Here is a 13,733-nt window from a genome sequence, read left to right on the forward strand (position 1 = left end):
TGTCAAATAAATACATCTATCCGTCCAAAATGCACTAAACAACAAAGTCACAGGCCTTCAAATCAAAATTAAAAACAGGAAAGACTCCCTCACCAAACCCACCAACCACATTAACACCCCCCCAGCCCTTCACCCACATACCCTACACCCAACACTGCTCGCTTCAGCTTCTCCAAAGTCTCTATTCTCGAAGTTGAATAAATAATTCTCAGCCTTAAACCATCCAACTGTAAGGGCGACCTCTGCCCCCCACAAATCATTAAAGATGCAGCAAGAGACCTCTCGCCATTCATCACCAGACTCATCAACGCCTCATTCTCCTCAGGAACAGTCCCCACTAACCTCAAAGAGTCTTGGGTCCCCCCCCCTCCTCAAAAAACCTTCCCTTGACCCATCCATCCCGACCAATTACAGACCCATTACCACCGTCCCATTCCTGCTCAAGATACTAGATAAGACAGCATACCAACAAATCCAAAAATATCTTGAAATAAACCACCTCCTAGGCATGCGACAATCAGGCTTCAGACCCCAACATGGGACTGAAACGGCCCTAATTGATCTGAAAGCCCAAATAGACACCCTTAGAGACAACGGGAAAACGGCACTACTACTCTTGCTAGACCTCTCCGCGGCGTTTGATCTAGTTGACCATAAAATCCTCTGCAATCATTTAGACTCAGCTGCCCACTTCTCCCAAGAAGCCATCGGCTGGATTGAGTCATTCCTCAGCAACAGATCCATGCGTGTCTTTTCCACCTCTGCCGCTGCCGACCCCATCCCCATCACATGCAAAGTCCCACAGGGCTCCTGCGTCTCCCCTACTCTGTATAACGTGTTCACGAAGCCCCTGTTTGATGATCTAGATGGCCTGGGTATCACCTACACCAACTACGCCGATGATACACAGATCCTCATCCCGTTGGCGGGAGATTACAACCAGGATTGGACCTTGGTGAACAAGGTGTACCTCATCATTCAGGCATGGATGGCTTCGCACAGTCTATGCCTGAATGATGACAAAACTGAACTCATCATCCTTGGTTCCACCTCAAACCTAACCAAACTTGACCACAACTACACCAACTTCATCATAGGCGGGAACCCAATAAAGGTATCCAAAGAAGTGAAAACATTAGGAATATATCTCGACTCCTCCCTAACCTTCCACAAACAGGTTAGCTCTATGGCATCCTCCACGGCCTACACATGTAAGCTTATAAGAGCAGCCAAACCTTTCTTATCCACCCAGAGCTGCATTACACTAGCCAGAGCCCTGGTATTATCGAAACTGGACTACTGTAATGCCCTCTACGTAGGAGCCAGAAAGCAAATTACCAACAAAATTCAGATGCTACAAAACAACGCTCTCAGAGCAGCGATTAGCATTCCCAGGAGAGAACACATCTCCAACATCAGGAAATCCCATAACTGGCTCAACACATCAGACAAAATCCTGCTTAAAGTAGCATTGCTAACCCACAAATGCCTGAACAACGCTGCCCCACGCTACCTGGCAGACAGAATATGCAAATACACCCCCAAAAGAACCTCCAACGCAAACCTGCTCATAGTTCCCAGGTTCAAACGTACCAAAATGGGCGGCAAAAGCTTCCAGGTGAAAGCACCCCAACACTGGAACACCCTACCACCATCCCTCAGGACACCCCAATCTTACACACTTTAGACGCAACTATATCCACTGGATAAAGAACAAGAACCACTAACACCACACTGCCGCAATCCTGCAATGTATGTTTATCTGTAAATTTATAAAATATTTGCACTGCATTATATCCTTCCTGTTAAATTGTACACATTGTCCCTCATTGTCACACTGCAATACTGTAATGTAACGTATAAGCAACCTGTAACCAAGCTTCGAATAACCATGCTGCTCATGCGCCCTCATACCCTTGGGTCTGGTGCGCAATACAAATGAATGAATAAACTAAACTATCCAGCCCTTCTAAGTGGACAGTGTGTGGGTCTCCCTCATAGCCACTCTGCCCCATTTCACTTCAATCTCTCTGAGCAACCACCAATGCCATCGAGACAAAGCATTTCTCAAATCTGGATTCCCCCAGACTTACAATGAAGCCAACCTGGGAACTGTGTCCAAAGGCTTCCCCAGTATTATACCCTTTACTGCCAATATCTTCGTATCTTGAGACAGTCCCACAACTGGGGAAAAGTAAGAGCCTTTCTTCTGTTTGCATCAGGGACACTGTAGACTGGGCGCTCTGACGATTGTATGTAGAAATTCTCTTGAACAGTGCACCCTATTGTAGCCCAAGGCCCAATAGGGCCTGGCTAGGGAGGGCTACATGCTTGTCCCACAAGGGAAACCTAGAAATAAAGACGCAGACACCAGGGTGTGTAAATATAATACTTTAGTGTTTGTAGTGTATATACCAACCCGGTCTGATCCATCCAACCCACCATGGTGGCTGGGTGGAATTTTGAGGGGGAAAAAAAAGACCACACAAAACAGAGGACAGAAGTGGGCCGAGAAGGGGGAGAAGACGAAAAAGGAAAAGTTTAAAGGGTTGGAACGAAAAAGAGAAAGAGGTTGTTGAAAAGAGAGCCATCTCTGGGTGGAGTTTGGTGGTGCCGAAAGAACTGCCAGCTGGGTTGTGTGGAGGGGTGACCCAGCTTGCTTGCCGTGGGCAATGATCAGTCTGCCCGTGGGCAGGGCTGGACAGGCTCAGCCCTGAAGGTTCCAGGCAATCTGGGATAAATAGCCACCCAGTCTAGGCCACATGCGTGGGGCAGCCCGAACTGGGCGGCCCGGCCATGCCTGCTGATGGCCCTCCCATGGACAGGTGAGGTAGGCCCTGAACATTAAGCCTGCCGGGTGAAGCAAAGCCCGGCGCTGCTGTCAGGTTTCAAGGCTTGGCAGCCCGGGTGAAGATGCAGGCTAGGGCACACAGGCCGGAGTGCCAAGTAAGACGTGAGCCACCCCCTTCATCACTCTTACGCACTGCAGCGGGGGCGGGATCATGAGGCAGGGCCGTGGGCACCTGAAGAAAAAGATGGCGCTGGGATGATCGCAGGTTGCCCAGACGAGAACTGCTTGGTGTGTGCTGGGCGCCGGTTGTGGGGAGACAGGGCCACCCAGAAGAATAGATTATGGGGAACCGACCCAATTCAATAAGGTGTAAAAAGCTAGACCACCAGGACAGTACCACAAAGGTACTGAGAAGGAGTGGCTGACTGCAGCAGTCGCACCATATGTGAAACAATGTGTTACATGTTCTTTATGTCATTGTTTGATGTGTAGAATTCGTTTTTTGAAGCGTCAGTGTATAGATATAACATGTATAGTGTTTAAATGGGAGGAATGTTTTCGTGTTGAGAAGATAAGGGGGTGAAAAGAGTATCCTGGCATGAGGGAGGTAAGTAAAGTGGCAGGCTGCCTCGAAATAGTGTTTTTGGCCTTTGGTTTGGAAAAGAATGGCTATTCCCCCCCCCCCCCCCCAAATACTTTTGAGGCCGCTACGTCTGCCAAAATCTTCCAAGGGCCTTGTCCTTCTCAGCTCCCCGTAAGAAGATCAAGAAGTCATATACATAAAGAGATCTAGTCCTCTACATCCCTAGACCACCCAAAGCATTTCATCACCAGGTCCCTTATAAGCCATTCCACTAAAGGCTCTATTGCCAATGTAAACAGCAGGGGCAGCAGGGGTTGCTAAGTCTAGTCCTTTGCAGTGGAAGCTACTGCGACTGAAGTCCATTAACCTGCATTCTTGCTGTCAGATTTCCGTACCCAGGACATGAAACTTTATTTGGGTCCATTTGACACAGGTCCAGACACAAGCACACAAGCACCCACAGCTGCATACACACACTCATTGATGGCCACACGACTGCACCAACGTCCAATTTTCCATTTACGTACCTTTTCTGCACGCTCCTTGGGCACCTTCCGTTTGCTCTCTCTGTCGCATTTGTTACCCAGTAGTAACCGCTCCACCCCAGCTGAAGCATTCTGGGAAAAACAAAAGTCAACATGAAAAACGACCTGATGGAAGGACCACTGGCTTCAGCCCTACAATCATAGCAAAGCATGCTGAAAGTACAAAAACAAGAGAAACAGGACCCCATGCCCACAGCAACTCCAACCCCAATCAACTGCAGATCCATGCACCAGAAGGTCCCACCATAGTGACCATACTGCTCACTGCACCCACTGATTAGGAGTTTATTCACGACTTGCCTCTTTTATGCTTTTCATCCAGTTTTGAATATTTTCATATGATTTGTCATCAGTGATGTCATAGACCAGAATGATTCCCTGTGAAAAGGCAATGTCAAAGCTGGTTAGCTTTGAGGAATATACACATCTACACGGTACATATAAACACAAGTTTTATGTAGCTTTCAACTTAATGTTCGGACTCGTGTGCAGCAGGCAGTCACACAATACATTGTGTCAAACCTTCATACAGTGCGACTCAATGGCCTAATGATGTGACAAATGATCTTTGCAGCAGCCTTGTGCAATATACTGCAACAGACAAACCAACCAATCCTATAGAGAGGGGGGGGGATCCCACAACTCAGATCTCTATTACCAGCATTCCGGTTAGTCTCGCGGTTTGCTCTAAGCTAATAGACAACTAGAAACTGATAACGCAAAGTTAAACACTGGTTGAGCTACAACCAAGGACTGGATTAACGTCAGCTGGCCTACTCAGAAAAGCCTTTGAAGAGCAAGCACAAAAAAAAAAAAAAAACAAAAAAAAAAAAAAAAAAATACTAAGTGACTGACCACACACAACACCACCACCACCACCCTTTATGTAAAAGAGTGATTTGATCCTCAGCTTTTTCAGGCTGTATGCAGTCGTCAGCCTCGCAACCTGCTGTAGCCCCTCCTCCCCCACTCCCCATGTAATTGTGTAGGCTTAGAATGCTGTTTTTTTCTATTTAACTGTCTAGTAATGGGGACGATATTGCCTGGGATCCAACGCGAAGCTATCAGAGGACTAGTTCCGGTTATCACTGATTTTCCATACTCTGAGCTGATGGTCAGACATATAGAAGGCCATATAGTGACGGGGACAACTATGTGAGCTGTAGCCAAACAAGCGCAGGTTGAGTGGTCTATGCTAAGTTTATGACCCCTTGAGGGAGAGTAAGGGGGGCTTCCAGATGTATGGTTATTGTTGAAGTTGCCCGTGCCGTAATTGTTTTGACCGGCACAAGCTTGTCCTCGAAAGGAACGCTGAGAGTTATTACCCCTCTGGGAAGAGGCTTTTTATGTAATTTGCTGCAGAGATTTCAAGGTCTCATGCTGCTTCTTGGCTGTCTCCAAAGCTTCATCAACTGCTTTCCCAAAGAGGTTTGACTCTTCGATGGGCATATTAATGAGGGAGGCCTGAGTCTCAGGTCTAAATCCCGATGTACGCAGCCATGCGTGTTTATTCAGAAGAGTCCCTTGTGCAAGGGATCTGCCCAATGTTTCTGCAGTATCTAGAATGTTTTTGACCACATTTTGGTTAACCAGTTTTCCTTCCGCAACAATGGCCAGAAGCTTGGTCCTGGTCGGTTCCGGGACCTCTTGAAGGCCTTCTTGGAGCAGGTTCCATTGGGCATCGGCATAGCTTGCCAATAACGTAGTGTTATTAGCAACCCGAATGGTAACACTTGTGTATAGGCGCGTTACAAATGCCATATCATATCATATCATATATCATATACGCCGCTGCTGATGTGACACGTTTGCCTAGGGGATACAATCTTTTAGACTCCTTGTCCGGAGTTGATTCTCCAGTGGCAAGGGTAGTGGTGACCACTAGTGAGTCTGGGATGGCATGCCCCTTGATATAGAGGGTCGGAAGGAGAAGGCCAAAATAATTTTTCGACTCTCGGGTTCACGGCCCTCGTCTGGGCAGGTTTGACTAAAGATGGAGCAATCCGCCTCTTAACAGAGTTAAGGAGGGGAATGGATTGACTTGCCGGAGGTTTTTCCTTAATAATGTCTTTGACAAAATCCTGCTCAGGCAAAGCCTTATGAGTGGCAATTTTGAAGAACTCTGCTGCCTTTTTCAACATGGTGTTGAAAGCCATTTGGTCATCCACAGGGGAGGCCTGGCGAGCCAGGGTAGAAGGGGGAGAATCGACACACAAAATATCAGAGTCCTGATCTTGATGTGACCAAGGATCCTGTCCTTCCTGCTGCGTTTCCCCCCAGTTCTCCGTCGTCTCCTGTGATCCTCATAATTTGAGAAAAGAGGATTCCTCTTCTTCAGTATAGATGTCCTTCTATGTGTCCATGTGGGCCACATCTTCCTGTTGGAAAACCTGAGACTGAACATCTTGCATTTGAAGGTTAGGGTCTACCCGAGCCTTTTTCGGCAGAGGCTGGTCAGCAGAACTAATAATCTGCTCCAGCCGATCCATACATCCTCAAACTTTTCGGTAGTCCATTTCGAGGACCTAAAAGGGCCTAGGTGGGGAGAAGCAACATTCTCCGCCCTTTGGCGTCGAGAGGAACTTCTCAGGGTGTCTGAGAGAGGCTCTTGACTATCCACGTAAGAGTCATCGGAATTGCGGCCCAAGTCTGTCGAAAATATTTCCCCGGCTTGGCCCATAACTTTCTGCGGGACCGGGATAAGGCCCACCGCCGCTGCAATCCTACCGATGCTTTTCCAGATAGTAACTGAATCGTCGTGAGACAAAGCCTCCGATGATGTAATGGTAGCCGAAACGCCGTCCGCTGCGCCAGAAGGCCCAGCGGTCGGAGTGGCGGGTAGGGGCCTAGTCGGACTCCAAAACTTCAGCGCATATAGATTTGGGAGTAGGGCCCTTATCAATATTCGTTTGCCCAGTCGTCATGCGCTGTTGCGGATGCGGGGGAAGGCCTTGGATCCACACGATCCGAGGGAACCGGCGAAATTTTCGACAGACCCATTGGCGCTTTCGCCTTTTTTGGCAAAGGCGGCGAAGACGGCGTAGGGGTTGTGTTTTTAGTGCAATGTTTATGTACGCCCTTGTCGCCGGGTGTAGTCCCTGTAGCAAGCCCAGTCTCGAGCCTGGAAGGGTCGGGGACGGGGTGGCGGACCTAGAAGTGTCCACCTCAAGGTCTATAACATCCGCATTGGACGTTTGGTCATCCGAAGTACCTCCATCACTTTCGACTGGTGTTGCGGTAGGGGAGGAAGGCTCGACGTGTGACATGCCGTACACGGCCCACTGCTTTACACGGCGATCCTTAAGTGTTTTTGGCTTAAGGAGTTTGCGTGCCGAACACCGCTTTTCGTCATGCTCTAGGGGGAGACAGGCGTTACACGTCCTGTGCTCGTCCTTCCAAGGATTTCTGACCCTACACTTGGGGCAGAATCTAAAAGGAGTCCTTTCCATAGCAAAAGGGAAGGATGACCATACCCGAAAGGGAAAGAAGTGGAAAGGAGGAAAGACATAACCATATGGCCACCCCGAACCCACTCTCCCTGCTGTATAGGTCGGCCAGAGGGCCCGACCATGTGCAAATCCGGCCACTGGATCTTAGGTGCCGAGACCACAGCTGTAGATGATTCCTCCGTAGTCTTTGTCGAAGATGTTCTTATTAGGCGAAGTGACTTAACGGGGCATAAACCGAATCTTTGGTAAGATAAGCAATGTCTCTAGTAAGAGCTCCGCTGTAGGGCGACCAGTTATCTGGGTGGAAAAAAACAATCTGAGGGACTATGGCGCGTGAGGGATTTTGGGTACTACACACGTCACGATAGGGATAGTGTTACAGACACGCCTATGCCAACGTCCCCTTTCGGTCCCCGAAAGACAAGATGCAATACTCCGCGGTTACCACTGGATGTCAGACCATATGCACAGCATGTGATTCTAAGCAGATTAACAAGCATCAGAACCTCCGATACAGAATCATATTCTATCTACTTTCGAGAAGACGGTCTTGCAGGACTTCAAAAGGATACAATTTAAAACTGACACGAGGCAATTTCTCCAAAAGAGAGCGGAAGACACTGAAAAATCTCTTGGATAATCAGGATGTCATTTTTAAACCAGCAGTCAAGGGAGGAGCCCTCGTACTGATGAATAAACAGGATTATCTTGAAGAAATCGAGCGACAACTGAGAGATGAAGAAACTCACCACGAAGTTCCAATGAATCCCACAGAAACAGTACGAGCCCTTATCAAAGGAGTTCTCGATGAGGCTGAAGAGAATGATGTCATCTCAGAAAAAACACGACGCGTCGAGAATAAATATCCTATCATGCCGGTGATATATATATTACTCAAAATACACAAGAGATTGATAAAACCTCTGGGACGCCCCATTATAGCAGCGACAGACAGTATCCTTGAACCCCTTGCTCAATATCTGGACAAAATCCTTCAACCTCTGATTCAGGAAACGTCAACATATGTCAAAGACACAATGCACCTTCTGCAAAAACTGAACGTACAATTTGTGCGAGAAAGAGACCTACTGTTCACCATGGACGTCACGTCATTATACACGAACATAGCCCACAAAGCCGGATTGGAAGCAATGGAATGGCTCATATTAAGATCAGACAAGTGCCAAGGAGACAGACCTTTTGTTCTCACCCTCTTGAAATTGGCACTTAGAAACAATTTCCTTAAATTCCAGGACCGATTTTTAATTCAAACATCAGGCACCAGCATGGGTGCGGCTATGGCACCATGCTACGCAAATGCGTTCATGTACTACCTAGAGTATGAACACGTTCTAACGTCAGCCAGATGGATGAGACATCTAGCACTATACGTCAGGTATATTGATGACGTCTTTGGGATATGGACAGGCCACCCCACGACGAATTGGAAAACTTATTTGAGATGAACCCCCGGATTAAATGTACAACGGAGACAAGCAGGACAACTATCCACTTTTTAGATGTGGAGGTTTACGTAGCCGAGACCAGACTTGAAACCAGGATCTATACTAAAACAGACCCGACAGAAACAGCTTACTACTGGCCACAAGCTTTCACCCAAAACGAACTGTCGACAGTGTACCACTTAGCCAATTCCTACGCTATAGAAGGAACATTTCGGAGAACACAGTCAATCCTCCACATTGGAAACCAAATTTATAGCAAGAGGTTATGACCGCACATTGATTACCAATGTAGCGGAAAAAGTCAGAAATATAAACCGAGAAACACTGTTGGTACCCAAACCAGTGAAATCTGAATAATCATTTGTGTATGTCACCACATAATCTGTGCAGAGCATGAGAATCAAGGGAGCCATAAAGAAAGAACTGGCCCATGTTGCAATTGGATCCACAGCTACAACATCTGTTTCCGGACTTCCCGATGTTCGCATACAGAAACAGTAAATCACTACAAAAGAGCCTGGTGAAAGCTGAGATTCCATCTCCTGGTACTTCGATTCAATTCAAGGGCACAATCCCGTGCCACAACTGCCAGCATTGCAGCAACATTATCAAAGGCAACTATATTACACACCCCCATTCTGGGAAACCCATAATTTTAAGACACTCTTGCACCTGTGATGCCCAGAACGTGACATATGCACTAAAATGTCCATGTGGACTCTACTATGTAGGAAGGACGACTAGGAAGGCGAAAACGAGATGGACTGAAAACAAATCCAATATTCGCACCAAGAGTAAAAAATCACCAGTGGCAGTCCACTTTGTAGAAGCACGCCATACTGTTGCGCAGCTAAAATGTGTAATCCTAGAGCAAGTAACAGCAGGTAGCAGAGGGGGGGGTGATGTGCAACGTAAACTGTCACAAAGGGAAATCCTATAGATTGAACTTTGACTCATTGAGCCCCCGAGGCATGAATACAGAGTTTGATCTAATGTGTTTTGTGTGAAATTTCATTGTAGAACCATGGTGCTGTGCATTTTGCAAATTCTATTAATGCTGCTTTGTGCATTGTTTTCAATTTGACTTTCTTAACTATGGTTCACTTGATTTTATGCCCAAATATTTGGCTAGATTGTTTGCTCGATTCCTCTCTGTACCTGAATTTGGTCTCATTGCTCAGCTGAAATTTTCTTTAGGCCCTGTGGCACAAAGAATGTGGACAATGGACATGTAGGTTGAAAGTATACGTATGCTGTATTGCTGTAGTGCCACTGCGAAATATCTAATTGTTTGTACTGTGGGATCTAAAATGCCGGACTACCGGTCAGAATAGCGGCGGCTAACGCACGACCCCCCCCCAGAAGCCCTATATTGAGTAATGCCAAAGATTGATGCGCCATGGGGGCACCCCGCGGATTCTGTTGAACCGCGGTTGTGCCCTCATGCGCATCACCCAAGACCTATTTCTGTACTGCACACTCACACTAGATATCTTTGAAACTCATACCGTCACAGGGACCTTACAGCTCTACGGTTACCAAACATGAGGCATACAATACAAGCGTGATGCTGGTTTACATGGGATAGCCATTTTGGAAAGCACAACCCCTCAAGAAGTCCTATATTGACTAATGCCAAAGATTGATGCGCTATGGGGGTACCCCACGGATTCTGTTGAACCGCGGTCGTGCCCCCATGCGCATCACCCATGACCCATTTCTCTGTTGTACATTCACACACGATACCTTTGAAACGCATACCGTCACAGGGATCTTGCAGCACGACGGTTGCCAAACGTGATGCATACAATACAAGCGTTATGCTTGTTTACATGGGATAGCCATTTTTGATCTCTATGACAACAGTGCTCCAGTCGAGCGCCCACACCAAGATGGCCACCGCCCGGCCACCCTGTGCGCATGCGCGGGGTTGAAGACAACATAGAATGCTACCCTCTGTCGTGCCGCGCTCATTGCAGCGGTTGGTGCGATACGAGAAGCTCTTATCAGTTAAGCGTCCCGATTATGATTAGGAGTGAGTTACACAACAGCTATATGGAGTCACCGAATGTGCGTTACGCACTACGGGGAGACAAACTCACAGTATCGTTTGGATGCTACTCCATTGATTTCTCTCCGACGACCAGGGCATGGACTGGACAACAGTCCCTTGCCTCGTGGTCAGTGATTAGCACATTATGTAGGAATGGGTGAATTGACTAATTTAGGGGTAATCCCCTTGGGAATTGCCTCAAACAAGATATTTAGTATACTCTTTCTAGGGTTTGGTCGACCATGCTTTGCCGCTTCCCAGCCTCCAGAGATCACGATCAGAAGACTGGGTGAGTTTATGGGTCTCACTTTAATTATGCTATCGAGTAGCCTGTACATAGATTAGAAGGTTCTTACACCTTTTTCTACTTTCTCCCTTATCCTTGATAGGTCAAAATTTGGACCTCACCAGTCCCTCGGAAGAGGTTAGTGGCATTTGCCTCTTTTTTGCCTTTTTCTCCCCCATTCAGCTTTTTTTATATTAAAAGCCATGACTAAACCAAATGTCTATTTGAATTTCCCACAGGAACAGAATTAATGAAATTTCCTACTAAATAGCTCACCTTGTGTAGGAACAGTGAAGCCCCTACCCTGAAGATGGATCTATGATCCGAAACGCGTTGGTTATTTGTAAAACACACAAAGGGCTTCCCCGGAGGGAGTTGACCACTTCATGAGACCGATGTCTCCAATAAGTCATGTAAACACCAAAATAATTGTGTATTCACTGACATGTTCACTTTACGTTATTTGTGTCTTGTAAATATATATGTGATATTATACCTGTGGAATATATCAATCTTTTTGAAAGTTTGATGTTGTTCAAGGTTGGAGAATTAAAATGAACCGATTCTCTAAATAAGTCAAAGATTGATTTGTATACTGGATCTATTGAAACACTTTGTTCATTTGATGCTTTACTGAAAATTGTGTGAAATAATCACTATAATTTAGAAACAAAATTTAGGAATTTGCCTATGCTAATACAAGCCCATAGGGGATAAAGCTTACTTGTGTGACAACGAATGAGCACAGTTCAGGTTTTGTTCAAGTCTTGTAAAAGTGTCAATCTGCTACACGTTGCTACTCTTAACTCTCGCTCCTCTGTTAAATGCTCCGCTGGTAAACACTCCTCTGACATCTGCTGTCTCCTCTAAGAGCTTCATATGGATTTACTCAGTCTCACCAAGACTTGGTTCACGGCCAGTTCTGTCACGAGCTTTGACATTCGCCTTGCTGATGGCTGCAAGCTCCTCTGTGACCCCAGAACCAACTGTCCTGGAGGTGGAGTAGCCCTGATTTTCCCCAGAGTGGACCCTTGCTTCCGTCATTCCTATGCAGGCCTACTCCTCCTTTAAATGCCTGGTCTGCAGGGTTCCATGTGTTAATATCTCCGCAAAAATATTGTGATACAAAAATATCACCATATTATTGCAGCAATGTTGAGGCATGGACCCTGCAACGGACACCCCCGCATTATTTTGAAATGTACAGGGGACACCTCCGCCATCACCCTCCCACAAATTATCCCCCCAAAAATATTCCAGACTACCATATATATACGGCGATATTTTTGGTGGGATAATATTTACCCGATACCTTCTGCAAGCTCCATCTTTCTTGGCCTCTCTCATTGTGGCCACTATCTACGAGTGGGCTGACCTCTCCTCCTCCCTCCTTACCTCTACCTCTCAACTTCTCCTCCTCGGATATCTTGGATGCTTCTAGCCCCTCCTCTGGACTCTTTCACAAACTCTGCGACTCTCTCCTCTATTCTTCCCTCTGGCCTGACTCACTCTGCAGGGCACACCCTGGATGTTTTGATCTCGTCAGGCCTCCCCCTCTCCAACCGTCTCACCACTCCTCTCTTGAACTGACCACTTTCTTCTCTCCTCTCACCTGTCGCTCTCTTCCCCATCAGGCCAAGCCGGCCCCAGCACTGCCACCCACCTTCTCGGTCATCCGGCCCATGTAGGATGTGTTGGTGGACGCTTGATTTACTTTCTCTTACTCCTACACCTGCAGCTGACTCGCACTCCTGCACAGCCCTTTCCAACATCTCTCAATCTCTAATACTCTGGATGTCCTTACCCCTGTCATGAGGATCCGTTTGAAGCCTGCATCCAAATGCAACTCTTGGTAAGATTCCGCCCACACATCTCTCCCCCTCCCCCCCCCGCACCCCACAGGGGACTACCCTCTCTCCCGGCCCTGGCTCTTTAACCACTACCTGGCACTTCTGGCCCACCACATCTCTCCCTTCTGTTCTAACGTTCAATGTTATGCAGATGACACTCCGCTCTCCATGCTCCCTTCAGCCTCTTCTGCTCCTTCTCTCATACTGGACAGTCTGTCCGCAATTCTGGAATGGTCTCTCATACCAGACAGTCTGTCCGCAATTCTGAATGGTGTGCCGCCAACGCTCTCTGCCTCAACGCCAGTACGTCTGAGATCCTCCTCATTAAGACACCTGCTCCCGCCTTCCCACTCTCACTCTCGCCGCCAACCCTGGGTCCTCTATCTGCGCCTTACTGCGAGGCCAAGAACCTTGGTGTCATCTTCGACTCTGCACTCTCCTCCTCTCCCCACATCTCGGATGTCTCTAGGAAGTCACACTATTAGCCGCACCTCCTCAGAGGTATCCTTCCTTTTCACTTTGCCCCAGAAGCTCAATGTCTCTAGAGCCCTAGTTCCCTCTAGGCTAGACTACTGCATCAGCCTCTTTCTAAATCCGCCTGCCTCTACTCTTCGCCCTTTACAACTAATCCAGAACAGGACTGCAAGACTTGTCCTTGGCCTCAAGCCCAGGGATCTTATCTCTCCAGCCCTGAAATCACTCCACTGGCT

At 47.4% G+C, this 13,733-nt stretch overlaps 1 protein-coding gene across 1 annotated transcript in view; it reads right to left on the reverse strand.

The window, feature by feature from the left end:
* Positions 1-13,733, reverse strand: part of RAB13 (RAB13, member RAS oncogene family) — a 164,855-nt gene that overhangs the window by 50,265 nt on the left and 100,857 nt on the right. Inside the window, exons 4-5 of the mRNA XM_069651559.1 lie at positions 4,220-4,297; positions 3,902-3,991 (exon numbers count right to left, since the gene is read on the reverse strand). Of these exons, the coding sequence (XP_069507660.1) occupies positions 3,902-3,991; positions 4,220-4,297 (168 nt within the window). The remainder of the gene's footprint in view (positions 1-3,901; positions 3,992-4,219; positions 4,298-13,733) is intronic.

Source organism: Ambystoma mexicanum, chromosome 1p (genome assembly GCF_040938575.1).
Source record: "Ambystoma mexicanum isolate Mex_15411 chromosome 1p, UKY_AmexF1_1, whole genome shotgun sequence".
Classification (NCBI taxonomy): Eukaryota; Metazoa; Chordata; class Amphibia; order Caudata; family Ambystomatidae; genus Ambystoma; species Ambystoma mexicanum.